This window comes from Eulemur rufifrons, chromosome 8 (genome assembly GCF_041146395.1).
Source record: "Eulemur rufifrons isolate Redbay chromosome 8, OSU_ERuf_1, whole genome shotgun sequence".
Taxonomy (NCBI): Eukaryota; Metazoa; Chordata; class Mammalia; order Primates; family Lemuridae; genus Eulemur; species Eulemur rufifrons.
The window spans coordinates 113873578-113889543 of NC_090990.1; the positions used below are offsets into that span (position 1 = coordinate 113873578).

The 15966-nt window shown below is 44.2% G+C and overlaps 1 protein-coding gene across 1 annotated transcript; it reads right to left on the reverse strand.

Annotated features, from left to right (window-relative positions):
• Window positions 1-274: 274 nt before the first annotated feature.
• Window positions 275-15475, reverse strand: CHIA (chitinase acidic). Its single transcript, XM_069479245.1, is given in 10 exon segments — window positions 275-397; window positions 5476-5661; window positions 6487-6622; window positions 7136-7236; window positions 7238-7264; window positions 7900-8065; window positions 8544-8600; window positions 10082-10283; window positions 10378-10401; window positions 15364-15475. Coding segments are annotated over 10 exon segments (1134 nt in total).
• Between the last annotated feature and the right edge of the window lie 491 nt (window positions 15476-15966).

Sequence of the window (15966 nt, forward strand, 5' to 3'; positions counted from 1 at the left end):
CCCCTGTCGGGTTCCTCAGTGCCAGCAAAGGCGGCCTGTGGCCCCTTCATGGCCCTAAGTGGAGACTTTGGCGCCTCAGCGCGGTCACCTCGGCTCAGCGCTCCCCCACTCCGACGTCCCTTGTTAGGAGTGGGGGCCGCGGAGGACGCGGGTGATGCCGCTTCCTTTCCGCCGCCTGCCAGACCCGAGCCCTGTGGAGAGGGCAGGGGCGGAGGCGACCAGACAGCCAGAGGCTGCAAAATGGCTCCAGGCCCCTGGATGCGGTACACTGAAGTCACAGAGCGTTCTTAAAACTTTGGGTGGTGCCACTTGACCTCCGCCACGCAGGCTTCCCCTCTGTCCTGAGATCCACAGGCTGGCGACTGGGCTGGGGAGGAAGCGTGGCACCCACGTGCAGCTGGGCCAAAGGGCAGCACAGAGGTCGAGTTAAAGTCCTGGACACCAGAGCCAGACAGCCAGCTTTGCAATGTACTTTCAAGCTCTTTGACCTTAGTCAGTCTCTTAGCGTCTCTGCCAGTTTCGTCGTCTGTAAAGTGACCACGTAATAACCATGACTACCGCGTGGGGTCCTTATGAAGATTTAGTGAAGTGATATTCAGGCCTGCTCACGGAGTGCTAAGTGTCTGTTAAACAGGTGAAGCAGCAGGAAGGAACTTGGAGAGAGGACTGGGGGAGTACCAAGGACGACCCCAGCTGGCCTTCCTCCCGGTCTAGCCACGCAATGAGATAAGGAACCATCTGGGTGTGGGGATTCTCAAGATGAAGACCGCAATCCAGACACGTGTACAGATGGCTCAAGTGCAAGCCCCAAGGATCACAGAGGAGTCAGGGAACCCTGGGCCAGACACACTCTAATTTTTGTAAAATATTTGCAAAGTATGTTGAATCCACAAGAAATTAAGTTTACGTTCTCTTTTTTTGTCATTAGTTCATAATGGCTACATGAGCACTTCCTGCAAATATGGGTTCTTCTTTTCTGCGGAATGTTTATGAGAACATTCAGTGTGTAATGGAATGTCTGATCGACAATTCTGAGTCCCTTCATATGATTCATCATGCAAACCCAGACATTGTTGTGGGTGTAAGGGGGCATTAAAAGTATGTTAATTTTTGAAATATTTATTTTTGATTAAAGGATGTTTTATTATACTAATGGACTTATAAAACAATTCTATTAAAGCTATTTTCAAAAATGTATTTTTCTAAAATGTAAAAATAAATATCTGTATAGTAAATAAAAATGTAAAATTCTGAATAATTATTCTTGCTACATATTCACAAACTTCAATCAGTTTCTTGGTTCTATTTCTGATACCGTGCCACTGGCATTTTTCTGAAGAATAGAGGGGTTTTTTTCACTATAGTTTTATTATTTACATTTCTTTTCATAATATTACCTTCAATCTTTTTCAAAGTTAATTTTCATGGTTGATCGATTTAAAAATGCTGATACCTCTTGTGTTAGTTTGCTAGGGCTGCCGTAACAATCTACCACAGACTGGGTGGCTTAAACAACAGAAATTAATTTCCTCACAGTTCTGTAGGGCAGAAGTCCAAGTTTAGAGTTGGTTTCTTCTGAAAGACTTTCTCCTTGGCTTGCGGATGGCCATCTTCTCCATGTGTCTTCACAAAGTCTTCCCTCTGTGTGTGTCTGTGTCCTAATCTCCTCTTCTTATAAGGACACTAATCATATTGGATTAAGCCCACCCATATGGCCCCGTTTTACCTTAGTATACTCTTTAAAAGCTCTATCTCCAAATATAGTCACATTCTGTGGTAGCGGGAGTTAACATTTCAATACACAAATTTTGGAGGGACACAATTCAGCCTATAACATCGTCTGTTGATTTTCTTTGTAGACCTGGAAACTTTTAATTGAGAAATATTAATTGAGAAAAATTCCCTCTACAGATGCTCAGAGCAAATTCTGTTAAATGGGAGATAGTCTCAATTCTAATTTTTTCTATTAAAATGTTTAAATATCTCAACTCAAATATTTTCACAGGTGTTCTTTTTGCCTCTATCCGGAGCACCTTTCTTTGACAAATATCTTTCTTTACAAGACAAAACTTGTGCAGTAAGTTATCTCTCTGATTCTTTTAAATGTTTCACCATATTTATTTATTTAATTAATTTTTACAATGTCCACCCAAAGTGGTGAATGTTTTACCAAATTTAAATGTTGCAAGATCATAGGTTTCTTCAGTTTCTTTCCAATCTAATATAGCAACAAACATTTCTAATTAAAAATAGTTCATAAAGTAATTTATCCAAGAGATTCTTCCCAATGGAAATATTTCAAAATACAATTATAGAATTTATATATTATATAGTAATGAGCACTTCTCATTTAATTTGTTCACCCCTTTCAAAGTCTTACTATTTGAAACATCTTTTTTCAATAATATTAACTTCCTAAAATTTCCAAAGTTAAAGCATTTTGGAGTTTCATTTGCTGAAATTTTTTTTTTTTTTTTTTTTTTTTGAGACAAGGTCTTGATCTGTGACCCAGGCTGGAGTGCAGTGGCTTGACCATAGCTCACTGCACTCTCTAACTCCTGGGCTCAAGCGACACTCCAGCCTCAGCTTCCCAAGTAGCTAGGACTACAGGTACACACCACCATGCCCAGCTAATTTTTTAAAAAATATTTTGTAGAGATTCAGTCTTGCTATGTTGCTTGGGCTGGTCCCAAACTCCTGGTGTCAAGTGATCCTCCCACCTCGGCCTCCCAAAGAGCTGGGATTATGGGCATGAGCCACTATTCCTGACCTAAATTTTATTTTGAATGATAAAATATCATAGTTTTGTGGGTACACGTTAATGAGTGATTTATGGCCTACAGCCAATTCCTAGGACATTTCTGCCTGATAGGTTTTGTTTTTAAATTGGGAAGAATACTGTTTTATGGTTTTGCATAAAGTTATACTTTATCAATATTTGAATTCTCCATTATCACCACAAAATAAGTAATTTTCAATGCTGAACTTTTTAACTGAATTTATATTAGCGTGTAAAATAATGTCTGATATTTCACGTTGCTATGGTTTGCATGTGTCCCCTCCAAAATTCAGGTGTTGCTAATGTGATAGTATTAAGAGGTGGGGCCTTTAAGAAGTGATTAGGCCATAAGGGGTTCTCCCTCACGAATGGGATTGCGGCCCTTTCCATTCAGCAGTTCAGCCAGCTTGCCTTTCTGCCTTTTGCCATGTGAGGAATGTGGCAAGAAGCCTCTTACCAGACACCAGATGCTGTTGCCTTGATTTTAGACTTCTTAGCCTCCAAAACTGTGAGAAATAGATTTTTATTCTTAAATTACCCAGTCTGTAATATTCTGTTATAGCAGCACAAAGGGCCCAGACATTTAGAAAGAATATAATATTTACAATGTGCTTCATCAATATTTGAATTCATATTATCATTACAAAAATAATTAATTTTCACTGTTCAATTTTTAAACTGAATTTACAATAGCATTTATGATAACATCAGATGTTTATCCTTTAACAAAATTAATCACCAAAAAGCTTTAGTTTGAGTTCATAAACTGGGTAGTAAAAGAATCCAACCACCCAGCCATTATTAGAATTAATTTACCCGATTTTCTGTTTGAAGTATATGATGACATTGATATTAATTTGGTATTTATTATTTAAAAGCTTGTGAAGTTGTTCTGCAAATAGAACTTCACTTTTGTACATGTACACACACACACACACACACACACACACATAAAACCTGGAAGAGAAGAGAAAAATTAATTTGGAACATCAGTCATTTGGTCACCTAAATGAAAGTTTATGCTTTACTAAGTGTCTTAGTCTATTTCGGCTGCTACAACATAATACCATAAACTGGGTAATTTATAAAAAGCAGAAATTTATTTCCCACATTGGAGGCTAGGAATCCAAGATCAAGGAGTGAACAGATTCAGTATCTGCTGAGGGCCCACTTTTTGGTTTATAGATGCTAACTTCTAGCTATGTCCTCACACAGTAGAAGGAGCTAGCTAGCTAGCTTCTCTGGAGTCACTTTTATAAGAGCCCTAATCCTAGTCACCTCCCAAAGGCCTCACTTCCCAATACCATCACCTTAACGGGTTAAGATTTCAATGAATTTTAAGGAAACACAAACATTCAGACAATAGACCTAGTGATATAAAAAGCACTTTTGGCACCTATCTTTTTGAAATCATGTTTAGGCAAAATCCTCTTAAAATAATTACTAATTTTGAAGTGGATGCTGATGTTTGTTCAGCAGATTTATGTCTTTTGGTTTTTATGCCATATCTAACAGCCCTGTGGTAGATGGTAAATGTCAACCAACATCATGTGCAAATTATATTAATACATTCATCAACTTTCTTAGAAAATGGAAATTCATTACTTAATTTTTCATTATGTAGGCATTTAAGTTTTTTAGCTTATTGCTGACAAAAGCACTTATTTGCAAAACAAAAAGTGTTGCCAAACAGTAAAATAAGTGGTTGTAGATCTATACTACACAATAAATGACAAAACTCTCATAGCAAAAGCATTCGCACTACTCTCTACAAGCTCAATGGTATGATGCCTTGGCTTCTATTTCCCTATTTGTCTTCCACATACTCCTAACCTATAATTTCCCACATTTCCCACTGATCCCACCAACTGGGGGACTGAAGGCTTTGTGCATCTCACAGGCCATGGTACAACTGGCTGGTCCTCCCTCCCTTTCCTTCCCAGGTTACACACCCCACCCCACCCATCTTTACTGGAAATAAGAGCAGCTGGTTCCAGTGTCACCTGGATCCCCACCCTGCTTTTCCTGTCCAACAGGACAGCAAGGTACACTGGCTAGAGAGACAAGATATGAATTCCAGTCCTATGTCTGCCAAATAACCTCCTGCACGACAGTGAACAAGGCAGCTTCTTTGTGCTTTGTGCCCCAGTTCCCCTTTGAAACATATTTGCCTGCTCCTCTTACTTGAAAAAGTTTTTGCCTCCAAGGAACTAACAAGGGCACAGTAGAGCATAATGGTTAGGGTCTGAGGTTCTGGAGTTAGACAACTTAAGTTTGAATCCTAGCTCTGCCACTTACTAGTTCTGTGACCGTGAGCAAATCACTTAACCTGTTTGTGCCTCAGTGTCCTCTTGTACAAGATGAGGAGCATGTTGGTATCTTTATTGTTTGTTGTGAGTGTTAAATGAGATGATATGTGAAAATCACTTAGAATATAGCCTGGCTCTCCTTTCGCACTCAGTACAGATAATATTAGTATTAAAGATGCACATTTGCTTTAAAAGGTTAAAATGTAAGATGTTTTATCAATCATTTACTCTACCTTTCTCTCCCTACCACATATATTCAGAGCAGTCAACAACAGGGTACCCTGTATTAGAAATCAGAGTATAGACTTTCTCTATGGACATATCTTCAATCTTGGGAACAGAGAGAGTGGGTCTCTCTGGTCCCCTGGGGTCCTCTGAGGACATTACCTCAAGGTAGGCAAGAGTTCCAGCCTCCTGAGTATAGGGCCCAGCGGTCCCAGGGCCAGAGGTGGGAGCATCCAGGCCGTGGCTGGCAGGATTAGTGAGAGTGAAAGTGTGGGCATATGCCCCAAAGCCCACCATCAGCTTCTCAGCAGGGGCACCATGGCTCTTCCAGTAGCTCATCGAATAATCCTGAAGGTAAGGTGAGGAAGATGCCATTAGGAAGCAGCCACGTGTGTGGCCAGAGGCCTTGGAGACCATGTTTTCTGCCCAATTCCCTTATGTCTCCAGGTATAGCATCCAGTCAAGCCCGTTCCACAACCCAACCTCGTAGAAAGGAATGGAACAACATCCCTTCTAGAACTAGGAGTTAGAAGCATCCTTGGTCAAGAGGTCTTTTGCTGAGGTAGCAAGGCCCAGTGTCAACTAAGGATGAAATGCTCTCTTATCCTCCTTCTCCACACACTGGACTCAGCATTTGGGGCACGACTGAAGTTCAGCCATGCATCCTCTTGTCTTCCCAACTGGCTTACTATGGTGCTCAAAAGGGTTTGAGCATGGGCACCCACCTGGGAGACTTTTAAATCCCTGGTTGAAATCTTCACTGAAATCACATCTAGCCCATTTACCCACCTACTAATTATTAAGCAGACTCATTATTACAGCTGCCTAAGCCACACAAATTAGGAAGGTAAGCCTCGTGGGATAGGAAGAGGGTGGAAGGGACACAAGAAGAGTGGGAACAAGATAGACCATGAAATGTGTTCCTAGCATAAATGGAAAAAATACTTTTAAAAATTTGGGATTATCCCAAACTACTACTCTGCTTCCTTTTTTGTGAAAGATCAATAGATACCATTATCCTACGATATCTTATTTATCTTACCAATTAGTCACAGGGGCAAGGAGGCAACATGAACTGTCCCTCAAGCTTCTTTGGCCTCCCTTTCAGGCCTGGGCCAGGGATCCCATGACATGCTTTGAAGATATCTGCTAGGGCTGGCTTCCTGAATCCACTTCTTCACTCATCACATTAAAGTATTTGTAGTCTCCCTGGTAGTTGGGTCCTGCAAACAGGGGGCTGTCGTCTCCTGTGAAGCCCTCCCAGGAGCCTCTTAGGTCATAGGTCATCACATTGATGAGGTCCATGTACCTTTGGTGGTTGGGGGAGGGCACAAGAGGAGAGAAATGACTCAAGGAAAATCACACTTCTCCATCCCACTGCCCCTAAAGCTCCTAATCACTACCAAACATACTGTTTGTAATTATGCCATAAGGATTCCCTAATGCATTAGTATTCTTTATTCCATTCCCCCTCACCTTTATCTCAAGACCACCTAGTATAGAGAAGGCCCCCAAACCCATAATCAGTATCTGGCTACACTCAGACCTTCAGGAGTTGTAGAAGCTTGAGACTCAACTAACCTTCTCCAAATAGCCTTTTACTGTAGAGAACCTTGGAGATAGATTTAGAAACAAGGTCACGGTTCATGCTGGCTTCTCCTGACCCTTCCCCAGGCATTGGGGTGATTTTACCCCTTTGAGATAGAGCCCCCTCTATACAGGGTAACTGAGCATTGGTCACTGATATCTGGGTATTTGCCAATACCTGGGAAAAGTCCCAGGGTCACTTAGCTCTGAACTGTGGGCTCCGGGGTTTACTTACTTAGACACCTTGAGGATCTGGTAGGCAGGCTCGATGGTACCTTTGCCAGCTGACACAGCAGCAGAAATCAGCAATCTGGGCTCCTTGCTCTGGGTGGCCTCCCTCTTGCTCAAAAGCCTCATACATTTCCTGTGAAACAGAGGACACTGGACTCAGCCTGGAGGAACCAGTGGGCATGCAACAAGGTCACAGCTCTAAAGAAAGACAAGAAGTGATCAGTTTAGAGCCCTTTGGTCCAAAAGCTGTTGTTGGTCTCTGGAGACAACAGTGAGTTGTTTCCCAAAAACTTAAAAATGATGGGAATTTGGACATGCTGTGAGAGTTAAACTTTACAATGAACAAATAGTGTCCAGAGAAGAAAAATAAAAAAGGAAAGGTTATATTAAAGAGACAAAAATGGCTCCCCAAACTGGAAACTGCATGCAATTGACTCTAGTAATCAGAAAACTCAGTCATGGAAGAAGAGAACATAAGAACATCAGAGCAAACATTGGTGCTCAAAGTTACATTTATCACTAAATCGATTAACTTTCATTATGCTATCCTACCCCGGTCTCTATAACTTGGCTGATGTGTTTTCCCTGAAAGAGAGATCTGATTGATATTATTCTAAAGAAATCAGGCTTTGAGCTGGAAAGGCTGAGATCCACATCCTCTTCTGGGGTGTATTCAGCCTCTCTCAGAATCCCTCTCCAGAGAGAGGCCTTGTTCCAGCTCACTGTGGGCCAGATCCTGTGCTCTTTGGACACAGCGGGGTGCGTCACCTTCAGCAGGACAGTGAAGAGCTGCTGGGTGTCAGCTGGGCTGCCACGGTTGCCTGGATACTCCCAATCTATGTCCAGCCCATCGAAGTGGTACTTCCTCAGAAACTGTATGGCCAACTGGATGAAGGTCTGGCAGTTCTCTGCAGTGGCCACCATGTTGGAGAATCTGGGGTCAACAAATCATCATGATCTCAATGGAAGTGATGAGCTTTAACACGAACTCTCACAAGGTCGGAATTCTCCCATGGGGCACTTCAGGGCGATGTAGGAGGAAACCATAGTGGCCTAAGCTTCTGGATACTCAGTCTTGTCATCAAGTCTCCTCACTGTTTCCCTGGACACACATTCAGTTATTCATTCATTCAGCATTGCTGGGGTATAGTGGTGAATAAAATAATTTCTGCCCTGGAGGAGCTCATATAGAGGAAGGTATAGATAAGTAAATAGAAATTAAAATAGTGTGCAGTAAGAGCTATGATGGAGGAAGGGTGGACTTGAGGGAGAGATGGTTGGAGAAGAGCTCTGGGATGTTAATTGAGGTCTGAGGTGCAGGAGCCACCCTCTTCAGAGAAACTCAGAGCCCTTGGAGTTTGGAAGGGATTGAATAATCTGGAAGTGATTTGGCCATGAATGCAAGGTCTTACCCCTGGATTCCAAAGTTCCAGCCACCAAAAGACAGCAGGGTTTTCAGTTCTGTGTTGCTGAAGATAGAAAGATACCAATGTAAAGCAATTCCACTGGCAAGGAGATGTCATCTGCCAATCAGTCCCTTCACCCTCACCTCCCACAGTTGGCCATGTGTTGGAAACAGAGCTCTCTGTAGGATCAAGGTGCCCTCATGCCATGGGTACCTCCAGGGCACAGTGTAAATACTCATTGGACGGATTCTTGCTCTTAACTCTGCCAGTGGGCTGGTGGATCCTGGTGCAGCAGGGAGCTTCAAGGGAAGAAAAGGCAGGACATCCTGGGGAGGATGCGGGAGCCAAAAATCAATCCCTTAGCACAGACAGTAGGTGGGCTGCAGCTTCTGGGATGCACAAGGCCAGAAAGCTGAAAGTCTGAGTCTCTTAAAGTAGCCGTCCCCAACCTTTTTGGCACCAGGGACTGGTTTCATGGAAGACAATTTTTCCACGGACCTGAGGGGTGGGGGTGAGGGAGGCAGAGCTCAGGCAGTGATACGAATGATGGGGAGTGGCTGTAAATACAGATGAAGCTTCACTGGCTTGCCCACTCACTTCTTGCTGTGTGGCCTGGTTCCTAACAGGCCACAGACTAGTACTGGTCCACAGCCTAGGGGGTGAGGACTACAGTCTTAAAGGAAAGAGTCAGGAATGGGGCAGTGGAAGTGTCTACCATTTATTGAATGCCTACTAACTGCCAGGCACTTTACATGCATTGCTCCTATAACTCTTACAGTCCCAAGGCAGAAACTACTATATTAATCTCAATTGACCTTTAAGTGATATTCAGAAAGATTAAGCAATTTGTCCAAGATCATCCAACTAGAAAGGTGGCAGAGCCAGAATTCAAACCTAACTCCTTTACACCATGGTGTCTCCCAGCAGGAACACAGGTCCTGTGAGCTTGACCATAAAACCTACCCATTGGATTCCCAACAGCATGAAAGAATTAAATTATCGGATAAATTGGTCAGGCACTCCTGCATTCTGTGGGCTAGAGAAAGCTTTTAACCTCTCTATGACTCAGTTTCCTCAACTTTAAAATGATTTTAATATGCCCAGTTCATAGTGTTTGATGTGAGGATACCTGAAATAATAAATGAAAAGCACCTAGCATAATGCCTAGCACATAGTACTCACCCAGTAAGTATGCTGAGGATTTAACTGGCCCAAGAACCATTTTAAGTTAATTGGTGGCTAGTTCATAGGGTAACTAGTTCAAACTCCAGGGGACACGCTTCACAATGAACCCCTTGTGGATAGTACCTCCTGGAACACACAGAGCACAATACTGGGGATCTGGTGAGGAAATAATCCAGAATAATGACAGCAACCTCCTTCTCCTAGGGAGAAGGATGCTGAAAGATCTACCGGTGAGGCAGGGAGTGATTGTGGACAGCAAGCAAAGGCTAAGCATTCTGGTGCCGATGTCTCTTGAGAAACTTCTGAAAAGCTCCTGTGAAAACCTCTAACCCAGCACATAGCCCAAGCCCAGATCTCACTAGTTCTTAAGGCCATTGATGCCGGCATAGAGGGCCTCATCATCCCACTCGATGGTTTTGATCTGGTTGTTGGCCATGCCAGCGAAGGCATAGATGATGTGCGTGCAGAGGCAGGGGTCCATATTCTTAGGCATGTTGCAGGCAATCCCAGGGTGGTACTGGCTCCAGTTGGTGAAGTAACAGACAATTTTGGTTGCTGCACCTGGAATGGCAGGGAAGTAAGAGACGAGCCCTGCCCTGGCTAATGTCTCCCAATTCCATGCCCTGCAGCTCCCACCCACACAGGGGACACTTACCCAGCCGCAGCAGGAGGGCCAGCCCTAAAGAAGAATGGAGACCTTGGTCAGAGGGTGCCAGGGTCATCCTTTCCTTGGCTGGGAAGGAGCAGTCCTGGCCAGCAAGTGGAGAAGAGGAGCTGGAGCCTGGTGCTCCCTCTGCTCCAGAAATCCCTTCCCAACACAAGCTTCTACGTGATGCTTTTGGAGCAGGTGGCTAATTTTGGCATCCAGATGGTGACTTGGAAGCTCAGATGATAGTGCACAGCTCAGGAGCCAGGAAGATCTGTTGTTTTTCTTTCAACAAACCCCTATTTAGTACTGCATGCCAGAGAGCAAAAGAAAAACTAAACAGAATCCATGCCCTCGAAGAGTTTACAGCCCATCGGGGAGAAATCACACATAGGTGCAATGTGAAGTGACAAGTGATAAAGTTGGGATATGAACAGAGTATTATAGAAAACAGAGGTCAGAGAAGACTTTCCAAGGGAAATGACATTGGACTGGGCCTTCCTGCTCTGCCTCCAGGCTCCGCTGGTATTTGTGCCTGTCTCTAGCACAGCACTTACCACACTGATTATCTGTCGGTCTTCGGGCTAGACGGTGGACTCGGTGAGGGCAGGGACTGTGCTCACACTGCTGGGTACCCCCTACCCAGCACAGCGTGCCCAGGGCATAGTCAGTGCTCTACCGATGTGTGTTGAAGGAACACACCCTAAAGAGGAGCCAGATTGGTGGGGAATGGCAGAGGAGACATCGGAGGTGAAGGAGGGGAGGTTTGGGGCAGAGGCCCCTTCCCATAGCAGCCTCTTCACACTGAGATCCAGAACTCACCTTTTCCAGAAATATCTTCACTCTACTTTTCAACTCAGATAATGCTTTTAAATTGTATTACCTTCCAAGCCACCTGACCACACCTAGGATATGCTGCTGTGCTGGCCCAGCGATCACCCTCATTGGGCTATTGGGCTCCTAGCCACAATTTGGTCATCCTCCCCTAGAAGCAAATTAGCTCTGGGGGAGCTGTGTTAACTCTGTAAGGCCTTTTCCCCTCCCTCCCTCCCAACCCCCGCACCTGCTCCCAGAGTACTACATGCAGAAAAATACCTGCCTCAGTCATTTGTTCTGCCAGTTGCTCTTGGTAGTTGATTAGCCCTTGAGGAGGTGCAATCACAGAACATCAGAAAGGGGGCGCTGGGCAAGTCTTCTATATTTCCACAGGGGAAATGACCTTGTCCTTGTCCACCAGAGTTGTCCACTTTCCCTCCCATACGAAGCCCTCAGGTGCTCAGTGGGCCCGTCCTTCCTTCCGTCCGCCCTTCCTTCCGTCAGTCCTTCCTTCCTTCCCTTCCCCAATATGTTATGGGAAGAGATAGCAAGAGAGAAAGGAAGGAGACGATGAAGGCCTTGGAGTGCTGGATGGGGAGGAGACAGAGGTTGGACAGAAGAGAAAAGGCAGCTGCTCTGAAAGCTCAGCTCAGCTGGCCTGGGAAAGACTCACCAGCAAGGATCAGCAGTTTGCCCATTTTGATGAGAAGTTCTAAATGTGAGTTCCAGGTCTGAATGGAAACTCTACAGCTTTTTATAGGGAGCATGGTGGGCCCTCCCACCCTGCACCTGGCTCCCTTCAGCAGGCAAGACGGGGTCAGGAATGAAGGGGTAGGAGCTGTACAGGCTCCCCTTGGCCCTCTGAATCTTATCTGTGTTTCCCATCTTGGGTAATCAGTCCAAGGACACAATGGAGACACCGTGAGAACAGCTTTTAAAGACTGCTGACTGAAGGTCCTTTTAGAAAAATAGCATATCTGGCACACATATGAGGCTGACCTAGGGTCCAAAGACATTACGGGTCAGAGTAGATGCATGTGTCAAACGAGACCAGCTGGATCCTAGGCAGAGCATGGACAAGGGACATCAAGCAACCATTTGACTGGGCTATATCCATGGGGGGAGACTGGGTGTGTGGGTAGCCCCTCCCAGGCCCCAACTCTTTGATTCTATTATAGCAATGATGTAGGCGGTGGCTACAGGTTCGAGAGTTTGGAAGTTTGGACTGAGAAAGCGTCATTTTCTAAGGTTGCTTCTGTTTACGTGAAGATCGCCTGGTTTATAGAGGATAGAGGAAAATCACCTGGAACAGACATTTCTAATTAAGCTTTGATTCAGAAAGGAAAAGCAGCAAGGCCCAGGACAAGGTCCCAGCAAACAATGTCAGAGAAAAGACAGATGCAAAACTTCCCATGGATTGAAGATCTGAGAATCACATTTTAGGACCTGTCTCCCTCTATTCCATCCCCAGCTTTACTCCCCATACAGAAGGGGATGCCACCTATAGGAAGCCCACCATGATGCCACATCATAGGTTGCTAGACCATGTCTGAATGTCCCTCAGCCCCAGAAGGCAATGAGAGGAGCAAAGGTATGATATGCTCTCCTCCAAGGCAGGTCTTTTATCCCCTTTGGCATTGACACTGACCCCAAGGCATCTATGCAGCCTAACTGAAATCCCATCTAAGATGGGGTGGTGCTGCTGGCTGTACTTCCATTACATGCTAAGATAACTTCTAATTAGACATCTTACCAGACAAGTTTTCAAGATTTTCTGAAAGATGCTGATCAGAACCTTGGGAATTTTGAGCCCAGATCCATTTAAAGTCAATTTAGATTCACAGAGAACACAGAAATGGGTCCTCGAGGTTTCAGTACAAGGATGTGGTTGTGTAGGGCCGATGGCACTTCCAAGGCTGTTACCTACAATCCCACATCCTTCCCAGGCTGTGGGTTTGGTTTAGCCTTTGTATGAACCCTAGGAGACTGCCAGTAACTGAAAGCGTTGAGTAACTAGCATTGGACCAGTATCAAAAATAATAATGGCTAACATCCACTCAGTACTTATTAATACAAAGTGCCAGGTGCTTCACACATATTATTAATAATTTATTTAATCCTCAAAATTACCCATTGAGGCAGGTGCTATTATTATCTATTTTACAGATTAGGAAAACTGAGGCATAGCAGATTAAGTCACAAATAACCAATTGATCAGACCATGTCTAAATAAGGTGAATTCCTAGCCATAACCAATCAAACTATTTCTGTACCTTACTTTGCAATTCTGTCTATAAGTAGTCACTGCCCACATCGCAGAGCAGAGTTCTCCGAACCTCTTCTGGTTCTGAGTGCCGCCTGATTCATGAATCATTCTCTGCTCAGATAAACTCTATTAGGCTTGTTTTGTCTAAGGGCTTCCTTTTTTTGTTCATAGGAAATTTTATAAAGTTTTTTTGTTTGTTTGTTTGTTTTTAATTTTAGAATATTACAGGGGTACAAATGCTTTGGTCACATAAATTGCCTTTGCACCACCCAAGTCACAGCTACAAGCATGCACCACACCAATTAGGTGTGAATTTACCCATCCCCTCCTACCCGCTCCCACCTGCCTGACATCCAATAAATGTTAATTCCATATGTGCACATAAATGTTGATTGATTAGTACCAACTTAATGGTGAGTACATGTGGTGTTTATTTTGCCATTCTTGTGATACTTCACTTCAAAGAATGGGCTCCAGCTCCATCCAGGATAATGCAAAAGGTATTATTCCCCATTTTTTATGGCTGAATAGTACTCCATGGTATACATATGCCACATTTTATTAATCCACTCATGTATTAATGGGCACTTGGGTTGTTTCCACTTCTTTGCAATTGCGAATTGTGCTGCTATAAACATTTGTGTGCAGGTGTCTTTTTTTTTTTTCCTTTGGGTAAATACCCAGTAGTGGGATTGCTGGATCAAATGGTTTCCTTTTAATAGAAATTACAACAAGCACAAATGATGTTTGTGATGTGTCAGGAACTAGCTCAAGTGCTTTACAGATACTAACTTACTTAACCATCATGTCTCTGAGAGGTAGGTACTCTTATTGTCCCCATCTTACAAATGAGAAAACTGGGGCACAGAAAAGGGAAACAGTATGCCCCAGGTCACACAGCTGGTAGGTTAGTGACAAAGGAGTGTCTGTGAACTCAGGAAATCTGACTCCAGACTGTGTTCTTAATTACTCTGCTCTTCTGTTCCTTGAGAACTCGATTACCATGGGAAGCAAAGGATTGACCCAGAGTTAAGAAGCCGGAGAGGTGCTCCAGGCAATGTCTATCTTGTAGTGAGAGGATTTGAGCACTGGAGTGGCATTTGGGGCGACCTTGGGGGCTAACTGCCCCTACTATCCGTGAGTGCTTGCCACTCCCATTCTTTGGTATGTACTTCTGGGGCCTCTTCATAAGGGGATATTCAAAGCAGTTGTGAAACAAGGCTCCTAGTATTCCCACCCCCTGCCCCTTTGGATCGTGTAGCCACCTCTAAGCCCCCGCTCCACAGAAACGCTGGTACTGCCATATTCTGAGATTCAATCTAGTCACTGCCACTTATCAGATACATATCGCCTTACACTGTTGCCCCAGTTAGCTCATCTGAAGACTGGGCAAATTATAACCTATTTCATAAGCTGTGAGGATTAAATATATGCATGAAAAAGTGCTACTGAAAGGTTAGGATAAAAATGATTTTTCTAGAAGGTAAAGATTGGAAGAGAAGTGGGAGAATGGAGGAAAACAGTTCATCCTAAAATTAAGGTGTCTGACCCCAGAAACAGCCTTAGCCCTGCACAAGAGAGGTCCTTGCTGTGGGCACCATGCTTTAGAAAAAGGGTTGGAAAACTTTTCTGTAAAGGGCCGGATAGTAAATATCTCAAGCTTTGCAAGCCATACTTGTCTCTGTCGCAACTTTTCAACACTACCATTGTAAACAGAAAGCAGCCACAGACAATATGTAAAACTGTGTGTGGCTGTGTTCCAATAAGATTTTATGTACAAAAACAGGCAGTGGGCTGGGTTTGACCCATAGTTTGCTGACCCCTGCTTTGGAGGGTTTCACTCTGGCCAGTTGCACCCCTCTCCATGAGGTAAGGAGACAGCAGGGCTAGGGGCACATCCACCTGGAACTCACATCCATCCTCTTCTAAACCATGATTCAGATACACAGGATTTCCATCCAAATAGCCCACAGAGCCCGTGCCCACTTTCAGGGCCTGCACAGGCCTTTTTTCTGGGTCTGTCATCATTGAGGGTGGACCACAAATGCTGCTGTGCACATGCTTAGCCCAGAGGCTGTGTGTGTGTGTGTGTGTGTGCACACGGGTGCTCGCACGCGCGCTCGCACGCGCGCGTATGTTAGGGGTGAGGGTAGGATGTAGATGAAGCTTGAATGAAAATCCTGAGATGTTCAAAGTATGACCATGAGGCCCCTACTCTGCAAGACAGAGCTGAAGGTGGGAAGAGAAGAGGATTGTCTGTGGGCTGGGAGCTGAGGGCATGTGCTTCGACATTTTGGTGTGGAATTCCAAGGAGTCTGAGAATTCTAAATTCTCTGCCTCTGATCTTCTAGGTTGTTGTGAAGTCATATTTGTTAATGTGGGAGCATAAGTCATATTACCACACTCTCTTAGCTCTTTTTAATATTTAAACATATGCCATACAGCCTCCATTTGCACCCTACCCCTGGACACCACAAATAGTAGGAGAAGGACAGCCTGATACCACAGGCTCAACA